At 39.0% G+C, this 24,304-nt stretch overlaps 1 protein-coding gene across 2 annotated transcripts in view; it reads left to right on the top strand.

Annotated features, from left to right (window-relative positions):
• CHST11 (carbohydrate sulfotransferase 11) overlaps window positions 1–13,952 on the top strand; it is a 223,666-nt gene extending 209,714 nt beyond the window's left edge. For both annotated transcript variants that reach the window (XM_070947342.1, XM_070947341.1), the window contains exon 3: window positions 13,098–13,952. In XM_070947342.1, coding sequence (XP_070803443.1) covers window positions 13,098–13,952 — 855 coding nt within the window. The remainder of the gene's footprint in view (window positions 1–13,097) is intronic.
• Window positions 13,953–24,304: the final 10,352 nt, after the last annotated feature.

Here is a 24,304-nt window from a genome sequence, read left to right as displayed (position 1 = left end):
CTGGGCAGACAGAAGATGATGCAAAGAAATATCTGCAGGCCTCTACTATTTTCCAGTACCTTGCACTTGCTTCCCTCCCCACTTGGAAGTAGCTTGTAACCTCAGAATAGGGCTGAGGATTTCAGACTCATCAACCTAAGCTGCCAGCTGGCTCAGTTTCTTTGTATGGAACAGGTGGACATCTGATGGTGTCTTTCCTTCACTGGGACAATCAAATGATTCTGAAGTTTTTTTTAGCTTAGACAGGATTTGAAGCTCAAAGACAAAAAAAATATATCTTGATTTATACACTGTTCTCTTTCCTAGAATGCCTGTTTTCTCTGTCTCTTTCAATCTCTTCTCCCCCCTCCCCATTTTTCCCTTTGGGCTTTCTAGTACAATCAATAATTTACATTTCTTAAGGCACAAGGGCAATAAAAAAGACAGGCTAAGAGAGAATTTCAAAGAACGGCTCTTCTTATTTGCCTGAACTTTCAGTCTGTTGGGTTTCTTTCTGAATATTCAGTTGGGCACAATAAGGATTGTGTCAGCTTTGGAAGCCTATTAGGCCGGAAGCTTCAATGCTGCCACCTTCTCGATTGTCTACTTCTAGCAAGAATTTTAAGAATCTAGCAACAATTCTACCAACCTGCCTTCCATTGAGGACCTGTATACTGCACGAGTCAAAAAGAGGGCTGTGAAAATATTTACAGACCCCTCACATCCTGGGCATAAACTGTTTCAACTCCTACCCTCAAAACAACGCTATAGAGCACTGCACACCAGAACAACTAGACATAAGGACAGTTTTTTCCCGAACGCCATCACTCTACTAAACAAATAATTCCCTCAACACTGTCAAACTAGTTACTAAGTCTGCACTACTATTAATCTTTTCATTGTTCCCACCACCCATCTCCTTCCATTTATGACTGTATGACTGTAACTTTGTTGCTTGTATCCTTACGATTTATATTTATATTCTTTCCTGATTGCTTATTTGTACCCTATGTTTATTAAGTGTTGTACCTTATGATTCTTGATGAACGTATCTTTTCTTTTATGTACTTCGAGAGCATATGCACCAAGACAAATTCCTTGTGTGGAATTGGCCAATAAAGAATTCTGTTCTATTCTATTCTATTCTATTCTATTCTATTCTATTCTATTCTATTCTATTCTATTCTATTCTATTCTATTCTATTCTATTCTATTCTATTCCATTCCATTCCATTCCATTCCATTCTATATTAATTTATATCCAGTCATATCTGGCCCCGCCTTCTCTTTACAGGTTTAGGTAAGAAAACAGAAATGACAGAAACCTAAGCAGGAGCAGATGTTTTGCATCAGGTTTAAAGTAGGACAGTGGGAGCTGTGTTATTTTAATCTGTAGACTCTTGAGGCAAGTTTCAGTTATTAGTGTCTTGGCCTTAGTACTGTGTGTAAATATTTGCTTTGCTCTCTTTTGTCAGGTTAAAAGCTCAAATGGAATAAGCATTCTCAGTTTATGCTTCCCTTAAAGGACAACTGAGAAGTTTGTATATGAATAAAGAAAAAAAGAAAGAAAGAAAGAAAACGCCAAAACCAAACAAAAAAAAAATAATCAGATTTCTATGCTGTTTCTCATTTGGGGGACTTTCTTGACAGTATTTATAGAAGGAAGCTGTAGAGTTTGTGGCTGTTGGTACAGACAAAATGATTGGAATTTCACATCAGAGTGTAAACCATAATGTGATGATTTGGGTCTACGTATTGTAGAAGAGTTTATGGTTTGACATTACGATCAGCTAATCAGAGGGACCATTACTTGAATTTTATGCAATGTGGATGGAAGGAAGAAAGGAAATTTTTGCAGAATCTCAGATAAGAACATAAAAAAGATTATCTTCTAAAATTTTGATATTACTACTGTTCTTATAATTTTAACATACCATCGTAACAACTGTCATTAGGAATGTTCAATAGAAATTTCTGAGTACTGTGGGCTAGGGATTAGTGGATTTCCAAGCCAATGAAATCCTTGTTTTATATATCTTAATAACCATATTTTTTTAAGATATATTTTTATTGTTTACATATAAATATATTGAATACAATGTAATTGTCCTGGCATTCCACTTACCATAAAACAAAAGTCAAAAACAGAGTAACATATATACTATTTTGAACAGTGCTGGTGTTGTATAATAATTTCTGACCATCATATTCTAGTATGTCAACTTATCTATCTTTCTAATACTTATATCGATATTAAGGGGGGGAGAGCCTTCTCTGTGGGGGCACCTACCATCTGGAATGAGCTCCCCCCGGAGATACGGAGGATCCCGGATCTGCGCTCCTTCCGCCGTGCTGTGAAGACCTTTTTATTCCATCAAGCGGGCTTGGCCTGATCTCTTCCCTTTTTAAATATGTAAATTTTAATCTGTTTTTAAATTATTGGGGTATTTTAATTTGTCTGGGCCAAAAAGTTTAATTTGATTTTATCGGGTTTTTAAATTTTGTGTATTTATGTATTTTATTGTTGGCTGTTCACCGCCCTGAGTCCTTCGGGAGTAGGGCGGTATACAAATCAAATAAATAAAATAAAATAAAATAAATAAAAATACTTATATCAATATTAAAAATAGTATCTCTTTCCATATCCACCTATTTTCATTTTGCATTTTTCTTACATGTTGATTGTGTGGAATCCCAGTTCCACTTAGCACAGTATCTATAGTTTACAATGCAGTAACTGCATTCAAGTCCTGTTTATTTCCTCTCACACACAAACTACTTGTGCTATCACTGCCATGCACAAATGCATCCATTTTTAGGTTCTGATCCATTTGTGCAAATCAGCTAATACAGGGAAATGGGAGGTGGAGGGTGGAGGCTGTTTAGCCTGGCCTGGCCAATTGATTGTTAGAGGATGTAGGAATGTTGCAGTCAATGATCTATTGGATGTCTTCATAAACCACAGCCACCATTTTACTGGTTTTATTCAGGTGCTCTCAAAAGTTTCCAGAACAGCTTTAAAAAGCCACATAAAGAAGCTGTCACATCCAGCTGACATTTTGTTGAAAAGTACTTCTAATGAGCTCCATAATTTTAAATATCAAGCTTTTAAAGTAGATCTGAAAATAGCTTCTAATTCCAAAAGATGGTTCAAAATGTTAACATGCCTTTTCGATGTATGTCACTGTAAACAAACGTAAATATTAAAAAAGTGCCATTATAATTATTGGACACATCACAAACAAGAGGGCTGATTGTTTGGGGTTGGGTGGAGGTTAATTTTTTTTTTTAATGGGAAAGCCTTGTGCATGATTGTAAACAATTCTATCTTGTGAGGATATATCTGACTATTCTTTTTCCCCTTTCATGCATTTGAAAGATGACTTCCTGGTAGTGGAAAGCTCATCTATCATCTGTTACACACATGTAGCTTTCATTTAGCTTTTCGGTTTCGTGTTATTGTTGTTGCTGGTTGAACAGAGGAAAATGAGCTCCTCTCAAGACACAAAAGAAAACAAAGACAAAGGGGTAAAAATAAAAACACAGGACAGAAAACCTCTTCCAGATGGCTGTAATGACAGCATGCCAAAGAATCTAAGCAGTATCTTTCAAAGGTCATAATCACTGAAAAGCAACAGAAGGGAGGTTTGACCTCAAAATGTTAATATCACCTGCACAGAAAGGAAAGCTGCCAAGGCTGCTATTTTATAGTCAGACAAATGGGGGAAACATGGAAGAGCATTTTACCATCTCCGTCTTCCAGGCATCCAGATCAGTGGTGGGTTTCTACCAGTTTGCCCTGGTTCGCGCGAGCCGGTAGCGATGGTGGCAGGAGGCTCCGCCCACCTGCCCAGACCAATGGTGGATTTTAAAAATTTTTACTACTGGTTCTGTGGGTGTGGCTTGGTGGATGTGGCAGGGGAAGGATACTGTAAAATCTCCATTCTCACCCCACTCCAGGGGAAGGATACTGTAAAATCTCCATTCCCACCCACTCCAGGGGAAGCTAACTACAAAATCCCCATTTCCTCCCAATCAGCTGGGACTTGGGAGGCAGAGAATAGATGGAGGTGGGACCAGTCAGAGGTGGTATTTACCAGTTCTCCCAACTACTCAATCCAGAACTGGTCAGAACCTGTTGAAACCCACCTCTGGCCCAGACGTCATCACGGACAGTCTGCGCACACACAGAAGGTTCTGTGCATGCGCAGAAGTGCTGCATGCGCGCAATCATGATTGCAAACTGGTAAGTGGAACCCACCACTGATCCAGTTCAAAGCTACCTCAACAAATGAATGTTCACCTTTATCCTGAATACATCTACAAATAGCGTTCACCACTTCTGTGGGCCATTTGCTTCTTGAATTACTCTTATTAATAGTCCTTCCCACCCCAATATCTATTTGGAAGTTGTCTTCCCATAACTTAAAACCTTTAGTCAATCCATTAGCTTATGTCCTACAGCAGGGTGTCAAACTTGATTTCATTGAGGGCCGCAGCAGGGTTGTGTTTGACCTTAGGGGGCCGGATGGCTGTGGCCAGGGTGGGCATGGCCAGCTAAACATCACTCGTGTCGGGGGCCAGATCTAGGCACCCTGCAGGCTGGATGTGGCCCATGGACCTTGATTTTGACACCCCTGTCCTACAGGCTTAAAGAGTAGAAGTGAAGCCTTGATCTTCATCTATGAGACATTATTTCAGTATTTTAAGAGATCTATTGCACTTCTCCATTCCAGCTGATGACTATTATCTTTTTTTCAAGGCGAAGCAAATAAAATTTGGTATGGCAAGTTGGAGAAAATACAACAACTCTAAATTAGCATATCCATCCCTTGAATATGGGTTCACTAGGAGGTTAACCCTTACCAAAGTAGAAATGATGAGTAGATACTCTGAAGAATAGAATACTTTTGTGAAGCTCAGGATGGGGTGTTTGGCTTCCAATTAGCCACACATGTGCTTGTGGGGGGGAGGGACACTACAAAAAAGTGGATGGTGGAAGACAATAGAATTTGATGTGATTAAAATTTAATTCATCTTAAATTGTTACTGACAGTTAATACGATTATATACATCAATTAATTTCACCATTTTATTATACTAAATTAATTTAATAGCGGGGGGGAGTTCTTGGAGCTACACCAAAGATTTTGGAAAGCTATGTGTGGATTTTCCATGCTTGGTTTAGACTCCTCAATATTTATCCTAAAATTCATTGCATATTCTTCCTTTATGAATGACTCTGACTTAATAGTGAACTGACAGATTCGTTTCCAGTCAAACTAAATGCTGGCAAAAGATGTGAGCATTGCTTTCTACCAGGCCAAAACATTCTCCTCTATTTTTCTTCACCAGATTTCATTCAATTTAACAAGGTAAATTACTTCTCTCCAATACCTAAGACAATCCTTCCCAGGATGCAGCAACAAAATATTTTGTTTTTGGAATGTCACTGAACCAGCCTGCTGCTCCCATCTTCACCATCTTCATTGGTGATATATTTTAAGAAGCCCAGGAGAACCTTTCCTTCTGCAAAAAATTAAAATCTTGGGTGTTTTCCCACGTCATGTTAAAATAAGTTAGTTAAAATGTTAAATGTTAAAATGTTATATATATATAACATTTGGGATTATATTTAACTATTAGGTGGGGTTTTTTTACCTGAAATGAAAAATACAAATCCATTTGATCATTTGAACTGTTGAATCATGCACAAAGTGTGTTGCACCTACATTATTTCTCTCTCCTCCCAAGGAAATTATACTCATTATAATTTGACTGACATACAGTTGAAAACCAATGTATTGCTTTCCATGAAAGAACTTACCCAGAGGGTAAGTGAACACATAATTTTCTCATCATTTCCACCACCCATCTCCTTCCACTTATGACTGTATGACTGTAACTTTGTTGCTTGTATCCTTACAATGTATATTGATATTGTTTCTTGACTGCTTAATGTATCCTATGATTATCATTAAGTGTTGTACCTTATGATCCTTGATGAACGTATCTTTTCTTTTATGTACACCGAGAGCGTATGCACCAAGACAAATTCCTTGTGTGTCCAATCACACTTGGCCAATAAAAAAATTATATTCTATAAGTGATGCTTGAGAAGGCACAATGGGATCACATTTGGAGGTCATAGACCACTGGGGGTATCAGGACCACCTTATCTGATTGTCCCTTGAAGGCAGGGAGACAAAGAGGAGGATCTTGCATGTACAACCCTAGCAAAGATGCCTTGATTTCTGGACTTGCTGGAGGGTTTTATGCAATGAGTTGGGATAGGATGCAAAGCCATCCAAAGTGAAATTAGCATCTTCAAATACATCAACAGAATGAAACAGCGAGGACTTGGCAGATGTTCAAAACTGATGAAAGGATTATAATGCAAGGCAGACAATGTCTGTCAGCAAATGAAGTAAAATTACTGTAGGAGCAAATAATGAAAGGGAGGAAAACTAAGAAGAAAGTAAAGAAAATATGTATAGTACTTGCAAGAAATATAGCAAGAACCCACTGAAGGTAAAAATGAAAGGATTTTCCTTTTATTCAGAAAAAAATAGCAAGCTATGATTTACAGGAGTTTTAAACAAATAATGTTTCCCCACTCCTTCAGATATGTCTTAGTTAAATGTGACATGAAATGAATTGCCTACAACTTCTATTTTTCTTTTTTTAGTTAGTACCTCGGGCTGTATTTTGAATTGGGACCTGCAACACTTACTTCTAGCCTTTCCAATCTATGATGTTCATAAAAATTGGGGCCACTGTGCTTTGTTTCCTATTCCTAATTTCAGCACAATTGTTTAATATTTGAGATTTATCAGATGGAGCAATGCATTCAAGGTAGCAAAAACGATCAGTTAAAAGGTAATAGAAAAGCTTATTTCAGACATGGGAGAAGCACCAAAAAAGTTAACTTGGTGGCTATGACCACACAATCAAAGCTTCATCCTTTTGTTTATTAATGTCATACACATCAAAGGGGACAAGGCTTTGAACAGTGGTTAGCTACCACCTTAATTTTTTTTTTTACTTCTTTCCATGCTGATTACATAAACGATCCCAATAATTGGGCTATTGACATCTCTGAACAAAAAATAAATTCACAGATACAGTGAAAGGAAGTTGTGGTATAGGAAGAAAATGTTCCTGATCAGTTTGGGTCTCCAAAGTTTTGAAAAAGCCCTACCTATGCAATCTGCTCAGATATAAATGAAGCTTTCAAGCCAGCTTGGATCAGCTGTCACCAACTGGTGGTCCATGGACCACTGGTGGTCCGCGAGAAAATTTTGGTGGTCCAAAGAAAAATTATTTGCATTTTTTATATTGCACTTATATTGCACAGGGGTCCTCAAACTACAGCCCCTGGGACAGACACGTGCAATTTGTGTTGCTGCAGAGAGTCTCCCCCTTTGGGGTCTTTTTGTGTGGGTTGGAGGGGGCCAGAAATTCCGACTTGGGGTCTGCTTCAGCCTCCTGGTACAGGGCTTTGGGTGAAGGCTGGAGGGAAGCACCGCTGGTGGCGAAGAGCCGGAGGGCCTTGTTCCAGTGGGACTGCATCATGGCCTGGAACTGGCTGACCATCTCAGCCCGCTGAACCTCCAGGTGCTGGTTCCTGGCCTTGCACTCCCACAGGTCTTCCCTCTGCTTGGAAAGCCTATGCTCCTAGTCCTCAGTGAGGTGCTTCTGCTGAGCCTCCTTCTCAGTCAGATCCAATTTGAACTGAGCTGTTTTGCCAGCACTTTCTCGTAGTGGCTGCTTAGCTCCAACAACTGCTTCATGTTGGGGCCCTAAGGAGCCTGGGTGGGGAAGCAAGGAGTGACTGGGAGGAGAGGGGAGGGGCGAGTAGAGGCTGGCGAGGTGCCCCTCGATGTGAGTGACACCAAGTTGGCCACGCCCTCTCAGTCACATGACCACCTAGCCACGCCCATCCAGCCGGTCATTAGGCGGATCATATTAGTGTCCACAGGATTTAAAATTATGAATTTAGTGGTCCCTGAGGTCCGAAAGGTTGGGGACCTCTGGTTTGGATCATCCAAACTTTGGAATAAAAGAACTATTTCTGTATCTTAAAATGTGGGGGAAATCAAGGATTATCTCTTCTGATTTGCATATTTTCATGGGATCTCAGACTTTTTTAGGTAAGAGCTGGCATGTCACTTCAGTGCTGAAGTTTTTGGAAACTGCTAAATAACTATCATATTGTTTTAATAAAGCCACACAGTAAGATTCCGTACAGATAGTCCTTGTTTATAGCCGTTCATTTAGTTACAACGGCACTGAAAAAAGTGATTTATGACCATTTCTCATACTTACAACCATTGCAGCATCCACACAGTCACATTATCAAAATTCAGAGGCTTAGCAACTGATTCATATTTATGATGTTTGCAGTGTTCTGGGTGTTATGTAAGTCACCTTTTGTGAGCTTCTGACAAGCCAAGTCACTGGGGAAGCCAGATTCACTTAACAACAATGTTACTAACTTAACAACTGCAGTGATTCACTTAACAGCTGTGGCAAGAAAGGTTGTAAAATGGGGCAAATTTCTCGTTTAGTTACAGAAATTTTGGCCTTAATTGTGGTTGTAAGTCAAGGACTACCTGTACATGTATCACACCTGCCTTCTTGCTACTGATAGTGGATCAGTGGTGAAATGTAAAATTTGTTACTACCGGTTCTGTGGGCGTGGCTTGGTGGTGGGGTGGGTAATGTGACTAAGTGGGCGTGGCCAACTTTTTTTAAAAAAATATTTTTAAAACCATTTTTTCTACACCTCTTCAGCTAAAGAGGTTGTAAAAAAATGCTTTTAAAAGCCTCTGACGATCCCAGCTGACTTGCCTGATCGGCAGAGGCTTTGTTTTTACTTTTAAAAGCATTTTTTCGGCTGAAGAAGTTGTAGAAAAAATGCTTTTAAAAATAAAATAAAAAGCCTCTGATGATTGCGCGGCTCAGCTGGGCATGGGGGTGGGGAGGGATTTTTGCTACCGGTTCTCCGAACCACCCGCCGCCATCGCTACCAGATCAGGCGATCCAATCCGAACCGGGAGCATTTCGTAGTGGTGAAATGGGATTATGTGGATTATGTCATAAAAGTGCTGAGAAGAAACATCTGTTTCTAGCTATTGAAGATATTGAGAATACTGATCTATTTATGGATTTATCAAATCTATATGGCCATCTATCTTGCAAAAAGATGACTCTGAGTGGCATACAAGAAGATTAAAAAACAGTGGGTATATACAAAACAATGATTATTAAACATTAGTTTCAAAATGCTTGCCAAAAAACCCTTAAGCATATTGATGCAAATTCGTATCTTCAAAAATTACCATTGTTGCAGTGCAGTTTCAATCAAAAGATCTGCTAGCTAGAAGGTTAATTTGCAATTAAGTCTGGGTTTGTTTGTTTTTTTAATTGTGTGAGGGTCTCTAGGTATGACAGCAGCCAAAAAAGCAGATATGCTTCAAAGTGACTCTTAATTTGTTGTCATTAAGACTTTGGATAAAGGGCATATTAGGTCAGTTGTCTCTTATGCACATTAGGAATGGCAGTCACATATGGCAACAACAAGCTCAAGGTTACACAGACACCTCAGCAGGAACAAAATGTAAACACTGGAGGGTGGGGGTGGGGTCTACAAATCATGAAAATATGATCCCAGGACCTTGATGGAATTTACATGGCGCTTTATTTTAAATGAAAGTTTAATTTTCAGAGCAAAGGAATAAAATAGCATAATGCGATGTGAGTATTAATTAAGGAAAAATAGGAAAGACATTGATTGCTATTGTTAAGATTTAATAGCGACATTCCTGCTGCAATTAGATTTTGATTGTGTAAATTATGAAGCCTATTAATGGTCTTGGAATGTTTATGGAATGTTTGTGTGTTCATTCATTCATGGCAAATAAGAAGAACTTTTGAAATGAAGGGATGAAGGGGGAAAAGGAAGATAGGTTATAATCAGCCCTTTACGTAGTCCAGATCAGAAAATAGCAATAGCACTTAGACTTATATACCGCTTCACAGTGCTTTACAGCCCTCTCTAAGCAGTTTACATAGTCAGCATATTGCCCCCAACAATCTGTGTCCTCCTTTTACCCACCTTGGAAGGATGGAAAGCTGAGTCAATCTTGAGCCTGGTGAGATTTGAACTGCCAAATTGCAGTCAGCCGGCAGTCAGCAGAAGTAGCCTGCACTACTGCGCTCTAACTACTGTGCCACTGTGGCTCTTGGGGTATTTGAGCTCCGTGCTTTTAAATAATGGGGTGGGGTGGGAGTAATACCTATTTTAATGGATGCAGCCAATTCTAATGCAAATGTAAAAAAAATTGTTTCTTATGAGAATGCATTCTGGATATTAGAATTTATTTATTTAATTAATTAATTAATTTATATTACCGCCTATTCGCCCATGGCGACTCAAGGCGGCTTACAGAATATAAAACCACATTTAAAACAATAAAAACTAACAAAAAGAATCAAATAAATTAATATACAGTAGTACAATATAACAAAATCACCCCCCAGGGTGGGTTCTACTTACCTTTACTACCGGTTCACATCGTGCCTGCACGCGCTCTTCTGCGCATGCGTAGAAGCTTCTGATGACATCCCGGTCAGTGGGCGAAGCTTCCTGCCGGTTTTACTACCGGTTCTATAGAACCGGTCCGAACCAGGGGCAACCCACCACTGCCCTCCACCTCCCAACCCCTGTCCCGGCAACAGCAGATCACACGAGCCATTTAATGGGCTCCATCCCTCTCTGGGTTCCCCAGGCCCACTGGCAGAACCAGGTCTTCAGTGCCATTCTAGTCTCGGGGGGATATTGATAATATCAATATGTCTCCTAAAAGGAAAGTCAAGTATATTTAATGGGTCACTTCTCAGTAATGTCTGAGTTACGACATTATAGTAAACTCAGCATGTTAGATGAATGCAACACTTAACAATTATAATCCCTGCATGGATGTCCACAAGTGGCATCAAGGGATGGTACGTGATGTCCTATCTGTCATGATTTTGCACAAATAGTGTAATTTGCAATTAAATTATTGTTTTTGTAAGTTAAGAATAGTTAGTTGTGGGAACCAATCCCATTGTTCAGTAATTCATGGCTTAACACTCTGTTGGTCAATATAATGGAACTTAATTGGGTTAGCATAATTTTTACAATAAATATTCCTGGCTACATTGAAAAAAAATTTGGGATATTAATGCTTAAACTGTAGGACTTTTGCTCAATGATTTTTGACATCCTTTGACCAGAGGTGAAATCCAGCAGGTTCTGACGGGTTCTGGAGAACCGGTAGCGGAAATTTTGAGTAGTTCGGAGAACCAGCAAATACCACCTCTGGCTGGCCCCAGAGTGGCATGGGAATGGAGTTTTTGCAATATCCTTCCCCCAGGAGGGGGGAGGGAATGGGAATTTTGCAGTATCCTTCCCCTGGAGTGGGGTGGGAATGGAGATTTTGCAATATCCTTCCCCTGGAGTGGGGTGGGAATGGAGATTTTGCAATATCCTTCCCCTGGAGTGGGGTGGGAATGGAGATTTTGTAGTATCTTCCCCTGCCATGCCCACCAAGCCACAGCCACCAAGCCACACCATACCCACCAAGCCATGCCCACAGAACCAGTAATAAAAAAAATTGAATTTCACCACTGCCTTTGACATCATATTGTTATAATGGCTTTTTTTAATAGATTGGAACATCCATGCGCTATGTCCCATTGTATTGCAGGATTGTTCTTTTTTTGCTGCAATATCTTAAGTAACTAAATAATCTACCCAGAAAACTTGCAGTGTCAAGGATTAGAGGGCTAAAATAGGAAAAATAATGTATTCCTATCCTATAATTTAACCTATTCTAAAAAAGAAAATTTATTCAATTTGGAACTACAAACATCCTTAATAAATATATCCATCTAGAAACAAAGAAAGTGATAAGCAAAAAGTATGTTAAAAGCCAACTGATGCTTGCCCTATTTGATGCTGTGAGTCTCAGAAGCCAGCACTGATACATAGCAAAACTAAATAAAAAAAACTACTTCTGGGAAGCATATTTTAAAATTCCTTTGGTGCATTTCCACAAAGTTTATTTCACATGCCAAGGTCACTGCCAACGAGGAAGACAAAACAATTAATCTTAGGCTGAGATACCTATCAACAGCAGGAGCACATACTGTGTTCATTTTCAAAAGTGTTTGGAAACCCGAGTCCTCCTTCTGTTCTCAGCAGCAAAGGTCACACCAAGTTTTGATCTCCTTTCAAAATGAGTTTGACTAGAGTTGCAGGAAGTAGTCTTTTTAGAATAAGAGAAAGATTTATATTGCCTTGTTTCATAACGGTAGATTGAAATACTTTCAGGACCAGGTTATGACTGCATTGTCCTTAGGAGCCAATAAAATGTGTTTGCTTCCATCTGCAGCTTCACCTGTAATTATGGCTTTAGGTCAGTGGTGAAGTCAAAAATTTTTTTACTACCGGTTCTGTGGGCATGGCTTGGTGGGCGCGGCAGGGGAAGGAAACCCATCAGAGCGGGGAGGCAAGGAATGCTGCGGGTCCCATCCCCAAGGGAGATACAGTTGGTGGGACCCAGAAGAAGGGCCTTCTCTGTGGTGGCTCCCTCTCTCTGGAACATCCTTCCCCCAGAGATTAGAATGGCCCCCACTCTAATTCTTTTCCGGAAGGCGCTGAAGACCTGATTCTGCCAGCAGGCCTGGGGAACCCGGAGTGGGATGGAGCCCTTTAAATGGCTCGTGTGATCTGCTGTCACTGGGGTGGGAGGTGGGTGATTTTATTACATTAATGAACAAGCCACTAGTTTTCCAGGAAAGTACGTTTTTAATAACTGTTTTATTTCAAAGTGGTAAAGGAAGTTTTGTGTATCAATAAAACAGCAGAAGAATGTGTAAAGAAGAGAATTAGAAGCAGCTCTAACACAGAATTAGAAGCAATTTCTGCTTAGGATATCTTTGAGATCTGTAGTGTACCACTTTGGTGGGTTTTAGCAACAAGGATAAGCAGAAGGTATCAATAACGAGATGAAAGAAATATTTCCAAACAGTGCTAAGTTGTCTTTATTTATGTTTTATTTATACAGTTGGAATTATCCAGCACGGCAATCCTTCATCAAATCCGGAGGGATCAAGTGACAGATACATGCCGAGCCAACAGCATGTCCAATAAGAAACGCCGTGTGCTGACACCTAATGATCTCAAACATTTAGTGGTTGATGAAGATCATGAACTGATTTATTGCTATGTCCCCAAAGTGGCCTGTACCAACTGGAAAAGAGTCATGATGGTGTTGACTGGGAGAGGAAAATACACCGATCCAATGGAGATACCAGCAAATGAAGCCCATGTCTCATCCAACTTGAAAACACTCAACCAGTACAGCATCCCAGAGATCAACCATCGCTTGAAAAACTACATGAAATTCTTGTTTGTCCGTGAGCCTTTTGAGAGATTGGTGTCGGCCTACAGAAACAAATTCACCCAAAAATATAACACCTCCTTTCACAAGAGATATGGTACCAAAATCGTGAAGCGCCAAAGGAAAAATGCGACACAGGAGGCTCTGCAGAAAGGTGATGATGTAAAATTTGAAGAGTTTGTGGCTTATCTCATAGACCCGCAAACTCAAAGAGAAGAGCCATTCAATGAACACTGGCAAACTGTCTTTTCTCTGTGCCATCCTTGTCACATCCATTACGACCTCATAGGGAAGTACGAGACTCTTGAGGAGGATTCCAATTACATCCTTCAACTAGCAGGAGTAGGAAACTATCTCAAGTTCCCCACTTATGCAAAGTCTACAAGAACTACTGATGAAATGACTGCAGAGTTCTTCCAGAACATCAGTTCAGAGCACCAGACACAGCTCTATGAAGTCTACAAACTTGATTTTTTAATGTTCAATTACTCAGTGCCAAGCTACCTGAAACCGGAATGAAATGTGGATACCCAGAGAAAGAAAGAAAGCTGTTTAATTTAAGATTTTTTTTATTTGTCATAATTATGTATGAAGAATTGGTTATTTTGTAAGTTAATATTTTTCTCTCTCTTTTTTTTAGTAATGCTGCGAGCAGCATAGTTGGAAATTTATTATTTAAATGGTTGGTAAGAAAGGACAGCCTTGTTTGCAGGGTAAGAAAATTGCAGTGACAATAGCTCTAGATGTGACAAGTAAGTGCTACACTGTTTTGGGGTGGAAATGTTCCTTTTGCCCTGATTTATTTTTTTAATTCTTTTTTCTCTTTTTTTTGCATTCTTAATAAATCCGAGCCTTTAGATTATTTATGCTTACAAAATAGATTCCTCATTAAAAGCTGAAATGCAATGCTGTTTAGGCAAAAAAAGAAAAAAAAAAGAAAAAAAGTTTCTTGTGTTCTTATTGCCGGAGTTTTCCTCTGCCATAATATTATTTTATTATTTGGGGGGGGGGGGATAAATGTGCTCATAAAATTGGAAATGTTGCAATGGGCAGTAGGGCTCGGGGGCTACCATAGATTTATGGATTTCTGATTCTCTGCTTTGCAAGGCGTATAAAGATACATGCATTTGGGTCTCAGAACATTTAGACCAGTAGTGGGTTCCACTTACCTTTGCTGCTGGTTCGGAACTGTGAGCAGGCGCTCATGGGCGCGGGTGCTTCTGCGCATGCGCAGAGCATCCGTGATGACGTCCGAGTGGGTGGGTGGAGCTTCCCGCCCCTGCCACTATGGGTTCGCCCGAACCGGGACGAACAGGTAGAAGCCCACCACTGATTTAGACCATTAAAATGTCACACTTGTGCACCCCAAATATCAATAGGAGAAGGAAAGAAATGTCCTGGAAAGTGATGGTATGACTCACTCTCTTGTCTCCTAAAGGGGACAATGAAGCCAGAGACTATTTAAAGTTATTTGTGACTCCCAGTTATCCTTAGAGGAAATCCTAGTCCGATAGGCAATTCATTCTGATGAAATGATCACATGCGAGGGGGCATCATCGGATGGTTAGACACAAACCTTTCAGAGACAGAATATTCTTAGGGATCCAACTGATCGTTTCGATGTAACAAAATTACAGTAGCATTTTTTCCTATGAATGAGACTTAAGATTTTTTTCCCCCAGAGGATCTGAGACTGGTCAGAGCACAAAAAAATCTTTGGCGTTTTTCCTATTCAATTAAACTTCATCACTTCCTTTGCTTCATAACATATCTGAGCAATAGAATGACACAGTACCTATACAGGATTTCTCAGATCTATGCACTGCTGTTTGTATCCATCATTCCTCAGTTTGAGTCTTTGGAAAAGATCATTCCACGAAAGGGGAAAGGGGAAGAATGGGCCCCTTACGCCCCACAGATTTAAATGACACCCCAATCCTAAACTTCATACCATAGCAAAGAATAATCTGCAATTTAGGGGTGCTTTTCCTGTAAAAGTCTATCATGTTCTGAATTATAGCAAAATTTTAAAAGGCTCATTGCATAGACTGCGATATTAAATAATACCTAATCTTCTTTTAGGTGGTTACCTATATTCTAGAATAACAGGAGAAAAAAAAAATCCTGCAGTAATGCAACTTTATCTCAGTTCCAAACCTCAACAATAATTATTTTTAAAGAAAGTGATATTATGATGTTATTTTTTATCATTGGGAAGAAGAAGAAGAAACACTGATTTTTACATATAAGTATGTACACGTACACACACACACACACACAAATATTGAAAGTCTGTGACTGAATGAAATGTATATTGTATAGAGAGAAGTATATTCAAAATTCTACTTTGCTGGTCATGTTAAAATTATTTCTGCAATCCTACTTCTTTGATTTCAAGATGTGTAATAATGATGACTTTTTTTATATAAATAGCTGTAGTAATATTATTTAGAATCCCAGTTCTCTTAAGTAGTTGGTTAATGTGTTCTCCTGCTCATACACACACATACACGTAACTGTGATTTAGTAGGTTTATTAATATTCCCCTGCAATTCCGTTCACCAAAAACCCAGAACTGCCCCAATTAAGTCCAACCATAAGCAAACCAATGCTAGTCTACAAGCAATGGCCAATGAGGCCACAAGGCACTTGAAAGTCTCCCAGTCAAAATAAACTCACAAGGCAAAATTAAATCCACAATACAAGAGGGTTCATGAAGCAATCAAAGTCTAGAGTTCATAAAGCACGATGCAAGTCAAGGCACATTGTCAATCCAAGCAAGGCAAGAATCACAACAACAAATGAACATGTTGTTCCCAGCATCACTTCCATCTGTCTGCTGTACTAGATAGCCAGCATCTGGTGCAACCCATCAAGAAGGATGAGGCTTTCCCTTCGTGAGTAGTCTGGGTGATCTTTTCTTTTCCTGCCCTACAAGTTCTTGGATCAGGTGCAGAAGGCAGTTCCTCTTCATCACTGATTGGCTGCAGCTGCATGCTTTCTCCACCTGAAGCCTCAGGGCTGTCCTGCTGCAGCTGTGCTTCAGCCAAATCCCTCTCAGGTGGCTGCTTGGAGCCATTAACCAACTCCCCTCCAGACGTGCCTCCTGCAACTGGTTCATCTTCCTCCAAGCTGACATCTGGAGAGGTATCTGGGGAAGTGTCCAGGGGAGTCATCACAGTTAGACTGGTCAAACAATTTTAACCCATTCATTGAAAGGTGTTCCCAATTAATTGGATAGCAAAATTTTAAACTTGATAATTTTAAATAAAGGTTCCTCTCTAAACAATAGATGGCCAGCATCTTAGGAAAAATTACCTTCTCGTGCTTTTAAGCAGTGCCTACATGCATCATCCAAAACATTTGAAGAAGTATTTTGCTTCAGAACTATTGATTTATATGCAAATAAATAAAATTTAATCAACCAATTAAAAGCATGCGGTTAATCAATTGAGATTGATTTAATTGGACGATAACTCTAATATTACTATTGTTAACATGTAGCTCAACATATCCAAATGAACACAGTAATGATTTTGAAAATCCAGCTTAACTTCCTGATCTAAAGATGAATGTTTTCCATTTGTAGTATTTATGTGGAAGATGAGACTGAGAGATACATAAAACTTAGTGGATTTCAGAAATACAACAAACAACTCTTTCCAGATTCTATTGTGTTTTGTAGCAAACTTAAAACCTATGGCAAATCTATAAAGCTGTGATTGCCTTTGTTATTTTTTGGAGAGAAGAATCCAGATATTTCTGTGGCAAAAATATTAAATAGAGAGACAGATTCCTTTTCCAATGACATCATTCCAGTCCAGATTGGAAACTCGCTCTTATTTCACAGGTAACTTTACTCAACTGCAAGACAGCTACTTGTCTTGCCCAAGACTTTTTCCAACTTGAAACAAGATGGCCCATAAATCTCTGCAATATCTCAAAGGCTTTGGCCTGTCCATTCATATGGTCACACTAGATCAAAACCAGTCTGATATGACATGATTTTAATGACAATCTGACTGGAGAAACTTTAAGAAACTGTAAGAAAGCAGGGAAGTTACTCCTATATATTAATCTACATAATCCTGACTTAAATTTTGGACTGTAATCCTTCATCCATATGGCTCACTGAAATGTAGTATAAATTATTCAATATCGCTGATAAGGCTTTGAAAAATGATTGGGAAGATGTGCTTCATGAAAGTACAGCATTTTTGCTATTCATTAAACTACCCTGACATTTTTCAGACTTCCAGGCATAGCTCAAGCAAAAGTCTGAAAAAGGTCCAACGGCTTTAATGATTAACGGTTTTATCGTCCTAAAATTGCAGCCACCACCCAATAGTTGGCAGAGCAACCTAAGATTGTACTAACTTATCAGCTCAGACAAATGTTCAATTTTAATTCTGTTGTAAAAGGAACCGGGACTCGAAAAGCCACACAAGTAGCTTTGCACGCTCATGAGGATTTGAGATGTTTGTTTCAGCAGCCGACCAGCAGGTCAAAAAAGCACAGCATTTTTGAGAAAGGAAGATGTTTCAAAAGCTGAATGTAATACAGGAGCAGAGGGAGAGGGATCTGGTGACAGTTTGAAACTGAAGACAGAGGTGAAGTGGCCCGGGCAGCATGCCTGCAGCAGTTCATTCTTTCATGTGCTTGTAGGAAGTGTTTGTCATCCCCTTCTCATATCACCTTCTCAAAAGTAAGCAGGCGAAGAGGTTGTGATAACAAGGAGGAGCAATCAGCAGATGATGTCCATGACTTTCACGCATACCTGATCGTGTAAATTGTAGGTGTGTTGCTCAAAATAAACTTAGCATCCTTCGGGGAAATATGAAATCTGCTAGCATGTCTCCCATAGTTCTTTGGAATTGCAGAGATGGTGGAATTCCACCATCTCATTTAGGACAATCTTATAAAGAAGAAGAGGCAACATATGCAACATTTCTGTCATGCTCCCAGCAGGACATGGGAGTAATAGCATTCTCCCATGTTTATACCACGCAACTAATAATGCAGAGGCACACTGCTTCTTCTCCTGAAGATAGTACTCTATATATGTTTCAAAAATGTTTCAGAAGAATGGCTTTGAATCATGTGCAAGCACAATTACAAAATCTTTGATTCATTACACAGTAGATTTCCTAGGTTCTCAGGTTGCTTACATGAGATGTGGCTGCTTTAGAAGCATAGAATCCAGTGGTGGGATTCAGCCAGTTCGCACCACTTCGGGAGAACCGGTTGTTAACTTTCTGAGCAGTTTGGCAAACTGGTTGTTGGAAGAAATCATTAGGGCAGAGAACCGGTTGTTAAATTACTTGAATCCCACCACTGATAGAATCATAGGGCTGGAAGGGATCTCTTTAATGAATGTAATTCTTGAACGAATGACAGCTGCTGTGTTTCTGTGAAGTCCAAAGCAGTTCTTCTGAATTATAGGTGAAGCATGCCTAACCTAGAAGACATAATTATGAATGGCCTGAAGAAATGAATTCAATGAATTATGTAACAAAAGATTCCTTTTATCTATCCTGCAGAATTTCATAAGATGTTCATAAGCCAATGCCTTTCTATTTAATACCTTGCTTATTCATACGTTTGTTTGTAATGTTTAGTTTTTATTATCACATTAATATTCTACTGAAGTGTGATAAAAGATGTGATTCCCCCCCAAATGATAAATCTCTGATGGTAGCTATTCTCTCTCTCTCTCTCTCTCTCTCTCTCTCTCTCTCTCTCTCTCTCTCTCTCTCTCTCTCTCTCTCTCTCTCCCTCCCTCCCGCCCTCCCTCTCCCTCTCTCCTGAGTTCGCAGATTGTGACAAAATGAGTAAATTATGGACTAGAAATTGTTTTAAGCCAATACGCATGACTGATTACAATGAAAGTGAAAAAAAAATCTGTTTGATAAATGGCACTGCAAAATGTTGAGTTATGGTAGTTTGCAATTTCGTTTTTATTTTTTAATTATGAGATGCACAACTAGGTAAGCAACTAGAGGACTATTTATGATGCAACAGAGTGATTTTTATCCACAAAGCTGTTCCACCGGACAGGAGACAAATATACTATGGGGAGAATAAATTGAATTCTTTTCTTTACAGTTCTCGTCTGTCTTATTTACGGTGACTGAAAAGGGAGTAGAATTCCTGCTCTGATTAAGTGGGCCTTGATCAAGTGTTTGTCAGAATAATGCTCAGGATTATCCTGAGAATGGGGAAAACTAGATGGTATGAGTAAATGTCTGAATTTTCTTTGACACAGCTAAATTATTGGGGGATGGAAGGGGATGGACAATCTTGTTTATAAAAAGTTGTCTGAAACAAATCTACACTCCAAAGGCTTAGGGCACCTTATAAATTCCCAGCCATGTTTGTGAGTGTGTGTATATTAGCCTTTCCAAATTTATCCAGACTGCAATTTCCAAATTGAGTTAAATTTTGTGAATAATTATCCAACATATCTGAACAATACCAGTTTGAAAAAGACTGATACACATATATGTAGACATGCAAGAGCAACAACAGGTACACTCACATTCACACTCTCTTATAACAGTGAGGTAATTACTATCCACCAAGTTGATACTATCCTGTCATGGCCCATGTAGTGAATCAAAAATTCATACTGCCAGGCTCTTTGAGAAGAACATTTTCCATTACCAAAAACAAGGCTGACATTGGTCTACTCCAAGTAGTTTTCATATATATTGCACCTTGCTGAAATTGGTTCTGTACCGATTTCTATACCTGAAATTGGTCCCTGCGTGAACAAAAAAATAAGTCTTATAACACTCATCAGTTGTTTTGATTGATCAGTATTTTATCAAAAGAGCAAAATGCATAATACATTGCAAAAATGTATTCTATATCAAACCTGAAGCTATAAAAGGAATCCTGTGATGTTTGGTGAAGGGGCAAGTGACTGGAGAATTGAGGATTAATATTGCAGTCCTATGCAAACCTGGACTGCATAGATTTATTTCTACTTTGAAATAAATCTCATTGACTAATTGGATCTTCTGTAAAGAATACAGGTAGATGAATCCGCAAAATGAATGAACAAAACCAAGTTTACATTGTACTAAACAATACCGTATATCCTTTAAAGCAGGGGTCTCCAACTTTGGCAACTTTAAGCCTGGAGGACTTCAACTCCCAGAATTCCCCAGCCAGTTTTGCTTTGCTGGCTGAGGAATTCTGGGAGTTTTTATTCATTCATTCATTTATTTATTTAAATTTCTATACTGCCCTATTCCCAAAGGACTCAAGGCGGTGAACAGCCACAGGATAAAACACATAAATACAAAAATTTAAAATAGAATAAAAACGAATTAAATAATTTGGCTGAACAAATTGTTGAAGTCCATCAGGCTTAAAGTTGCCAAGGTTGGAGACCCCTGCTTTAAATACTGAATCAGCTGAACATGATTTCAATGCTCTTCAGTAGCTATTTAATCTAATGCAGGTTGATCTGACTAAGAGTCCCAGGAGATGGCCCTCATCACCTGGCATTAATGGTGTTAAGAACCTTCTGCATAAAAAACAGAGGTTGTTTGGTGGGTTACTCTCTCTCCCTAAGAAAGAACATGAGTATTTATATGTTAGATAGCAAAAATATAAGTAAAAGGTAAAGGTTTCTCCTGTCCAGTCATGTTTGACTTGAGGGATAGTGCTCATCTCCATTTCCCAGCCAAAGATGCCACCATTTTCAGAACATGCTTCTGTGATCATGTAGCCGGCATGGCTATGCACACTGTGGATAGGAACTCTGTTACCTTCCCACCAAAGTGGTACTTATTTATCTATTTGCATTTTCATGCTTTCAAATTGCTAGGTTGGCAGGAGCTGGGGCAAGAATCATCCTGTTAGTACTTGGATCAACCTTCCAATCTACAAGCCAGCATCTTAACAATATATTTCCCATATATTTGTGTAGTTGTTTAACAGATGCTCTATTTGCAAACAGCAATTGACTAAACATAACAACCTGGTTACTCCTAATGTGTTGGGCTGCAAACCCTAGAATTCTTAGCCAGCAGGTTGGGGAGCTTCCTGTTTAAATATAATTACTTTGTATTATTACATGACATTTATTAAGGTAACGGTAAAGATTCCCCTCACACATATATGCTAATTGTTCCCAACTCTAGGGGGCGGTACTCATCTCCGTTTCAAAGCTGAAGAGCCAGCGCTGTCCGGAGACGTCTCCACGGTCATGTGGTCGGCATGACTAAACATCAAAGGCGCACTTAATGTTGTTACCTTCCCACCAAAGATGGTCCCTATTTATTAAAAGCATCTAAATTGTGGAGGAAAAAATAGTATTTGACTATCACTCCTACTCCATAAATGACCAATGGGCAATTGAAAGTTACATTTAGTTTATATTTTATTTTATTATTTTATTTTAAGCAGTTATATTTTAATTGAAACAGACTCTACAATGAACACTATACTTCCTATTTGTCCTTATCAATGGGACTATAATTCACTCATAGCCTACCCATTCATGCTTTTGCTCTCCAGAAGTAAAGAGACAGACAATATTGTGTCTGCTTAATCTAAATCAGTTAAATCAGATACTTAGTCAATTATGCATGTTTTATTTGAAAACATTTGTTATATCTTGATATCTGAGTATATGTATTTGTGCTTCTCTTGAAATAACATTTGTTTAGTTTTCATTTTGCTCTTTATTCACAAACTTTGGGCTGGACATCCCAATTTAATGTGATAAAACTTAACAACATATACTTGCTATTTTCTTCAATGGTGCATCTAGGTTTGCTGCCTATAATAGGTGATCAGTCACGAGATTATTATCATTTTGCTTTAGTACTTAATACTATTCCAAACTTAACTTCCTCACTTCAAAATAATGTACATAACTGTATAATATTCTCAAGGTGGCTATATGACATTATTAGTTATGTTTCTGTGCAGCTGATAATTGTATTCCAATAAGAAGGACTTTACTCCCCTCTCTGGGGTGCAACTGGTACAGAATTGATGTGATGAAAACTGGCTGAGGGTTGAGAGTTTGCAACCCAGTTTACAAAGCAGGCATTTGAGTATCCAATCTCGTCAAACACATCTGTACAATTCACTGTGAGCACTGACATGAAATGGGGAAAACCCTTATTTTTTAATTGCAAAGATCTCTTTGTTGCCCATTGAGGGATGTCATAAATGTAACCACCTGTTTCAAGGGAAAACCCACACAATTTTTCATGGTATGACTTCCTTTATTTTCAGCAGTTAAGAAACAATAGCTTTTTATAAAAGCACATCATCATCCTCTCCTGCAGAGTATCAGTTGGAGGCTAATGAAAACACGGTGGAATGAGGCTATCCTACTGTTGAAGGTATCTCTTGGGTGTGCTGAACTGAGTATGTAATAAATGAGAAACCCTGAGTGATTCCGAGTAGTTGCTTGGTGTAAAATGAAACAATGCTGATGCAAAAGAGATTAAAATCCTGCTGCCAAGGATAGTTGCAGGGCAGAGGTGGAATTCAAATTATTTTACTACCGGTTCTGTGGGTGTGGCTTGGTGGGTGTGGCAGGGGGAGGATACTGCAAAATCCCCATTCCCTCCCCACTCTTGGGGGAATTGCAAAACTTCCATTCCCATCCCATTCTGGGGCCAGCCAGAGGTGGTATTTGCCGGTTCTCTGAACTACTTAAAATTTCTGCTACCGGTTCTCCAGAACCTGTAAGAACCTGCTAATTAGCACCCTGTTGCAGGGATATCTGCAAAAAATAGCCAAAATAATCAAGAAGGCAGCCACAATCATGCAATTGTTGAAGTTCTCTCTTACATGCATTATGGGTGCATTAAAAATACATGTGTTTTTTGCTGCTGGGCATGTCCACCATAGATGGTAATATGTTCCTTGGGATTTCTTACATTTCCAACATGTTGCGCTATTGTTTGGGTGTATCTTTGCAAGTCTTGTCAATGATATACAGCATGCCATCTATAAAACATCTTCAGCTGATTTTCCTCCTAACTATCAAAACAGACAATATATCCAACTACTGCTTCCTTAAGCCTTACGTCATTCCCACTTACTCTATTTTGCTTTCTAGACATAGTCATTCTATTTATGATGTTTAACAACTCCACAGATGTTAAGAGCACTAGGACAAGTGGGGGTGGTGGCATCGCAGACAATGTTATTTGGTGTTCCCTTCGCATCACGGCAATCTTGCCCTGATTTGATCTTCTCTGCAACTACTCAATTGCCTTTTGCATATTGATAAATGCATTTAAACGTCAGTGTTTCTTTCAACTATTTTCAGGTGGTGTAACCAAATGTTAATCTGCCCACTGCAGTAGGTGTGTTATTGATACACCAGATAAAAAGCATCTGAAATCAAGTTGGGCTTCTGAAACCTGCACCATTTCCAAGCAGAAATGTGGAGCAGGGGTCATTAATATTTATCCCTGTATCTCTTGTTATGGAGAATGTTTTCCTACATATCAGAACTACCATACCTAACAAAAATTTAAATATAATTTAGCATTTGAAGATTTTGATGTTTTCCTGTTTGAATGCAGTAGAAAGCTTGTAGTAGGAGGCAAACAACATATCTATATATAGTATTAATAAAAGGAAGCTAAGTAATGAGTCGCCAACACAAATATAAATCACTTATGAATTGTTCCTGTGCAAATGCATCAGAAAGCCATTCTGATTATTTTTCTAAGAAATTTCAATTAAAACAAAGAAGTGAAAGAAAATGTGTTTTGCTCAGCCAATAAACCTCCAAACCTTCTTCGACTCCCATTCTCCTTCAATACTCCAATCTTTGGGCAACTTGTAGGGTTTTTTTTTTTTTTTTGGCAAGGACTGCTGACTTACAC

This window comes from Pituophis catenifer, unplaced genomic scaffold (assembly GCF_029215685.1).
Source record: "Pituophis catenifer annectens isolate HBS135680 unplaced genomic scaffold, rPitCat1.0.hap2 SCAF_7, whole genome shotgun sequence".
Lineage (NCBI taxonomy): Eukaryota > Metazoa > Chordata > Lepidosauria > Squamata > Colubridae > Pituophis > Pituophis catenifer.
This window is presented reverse-complemented; position numbering and strand designations above follow the sequence as displayed.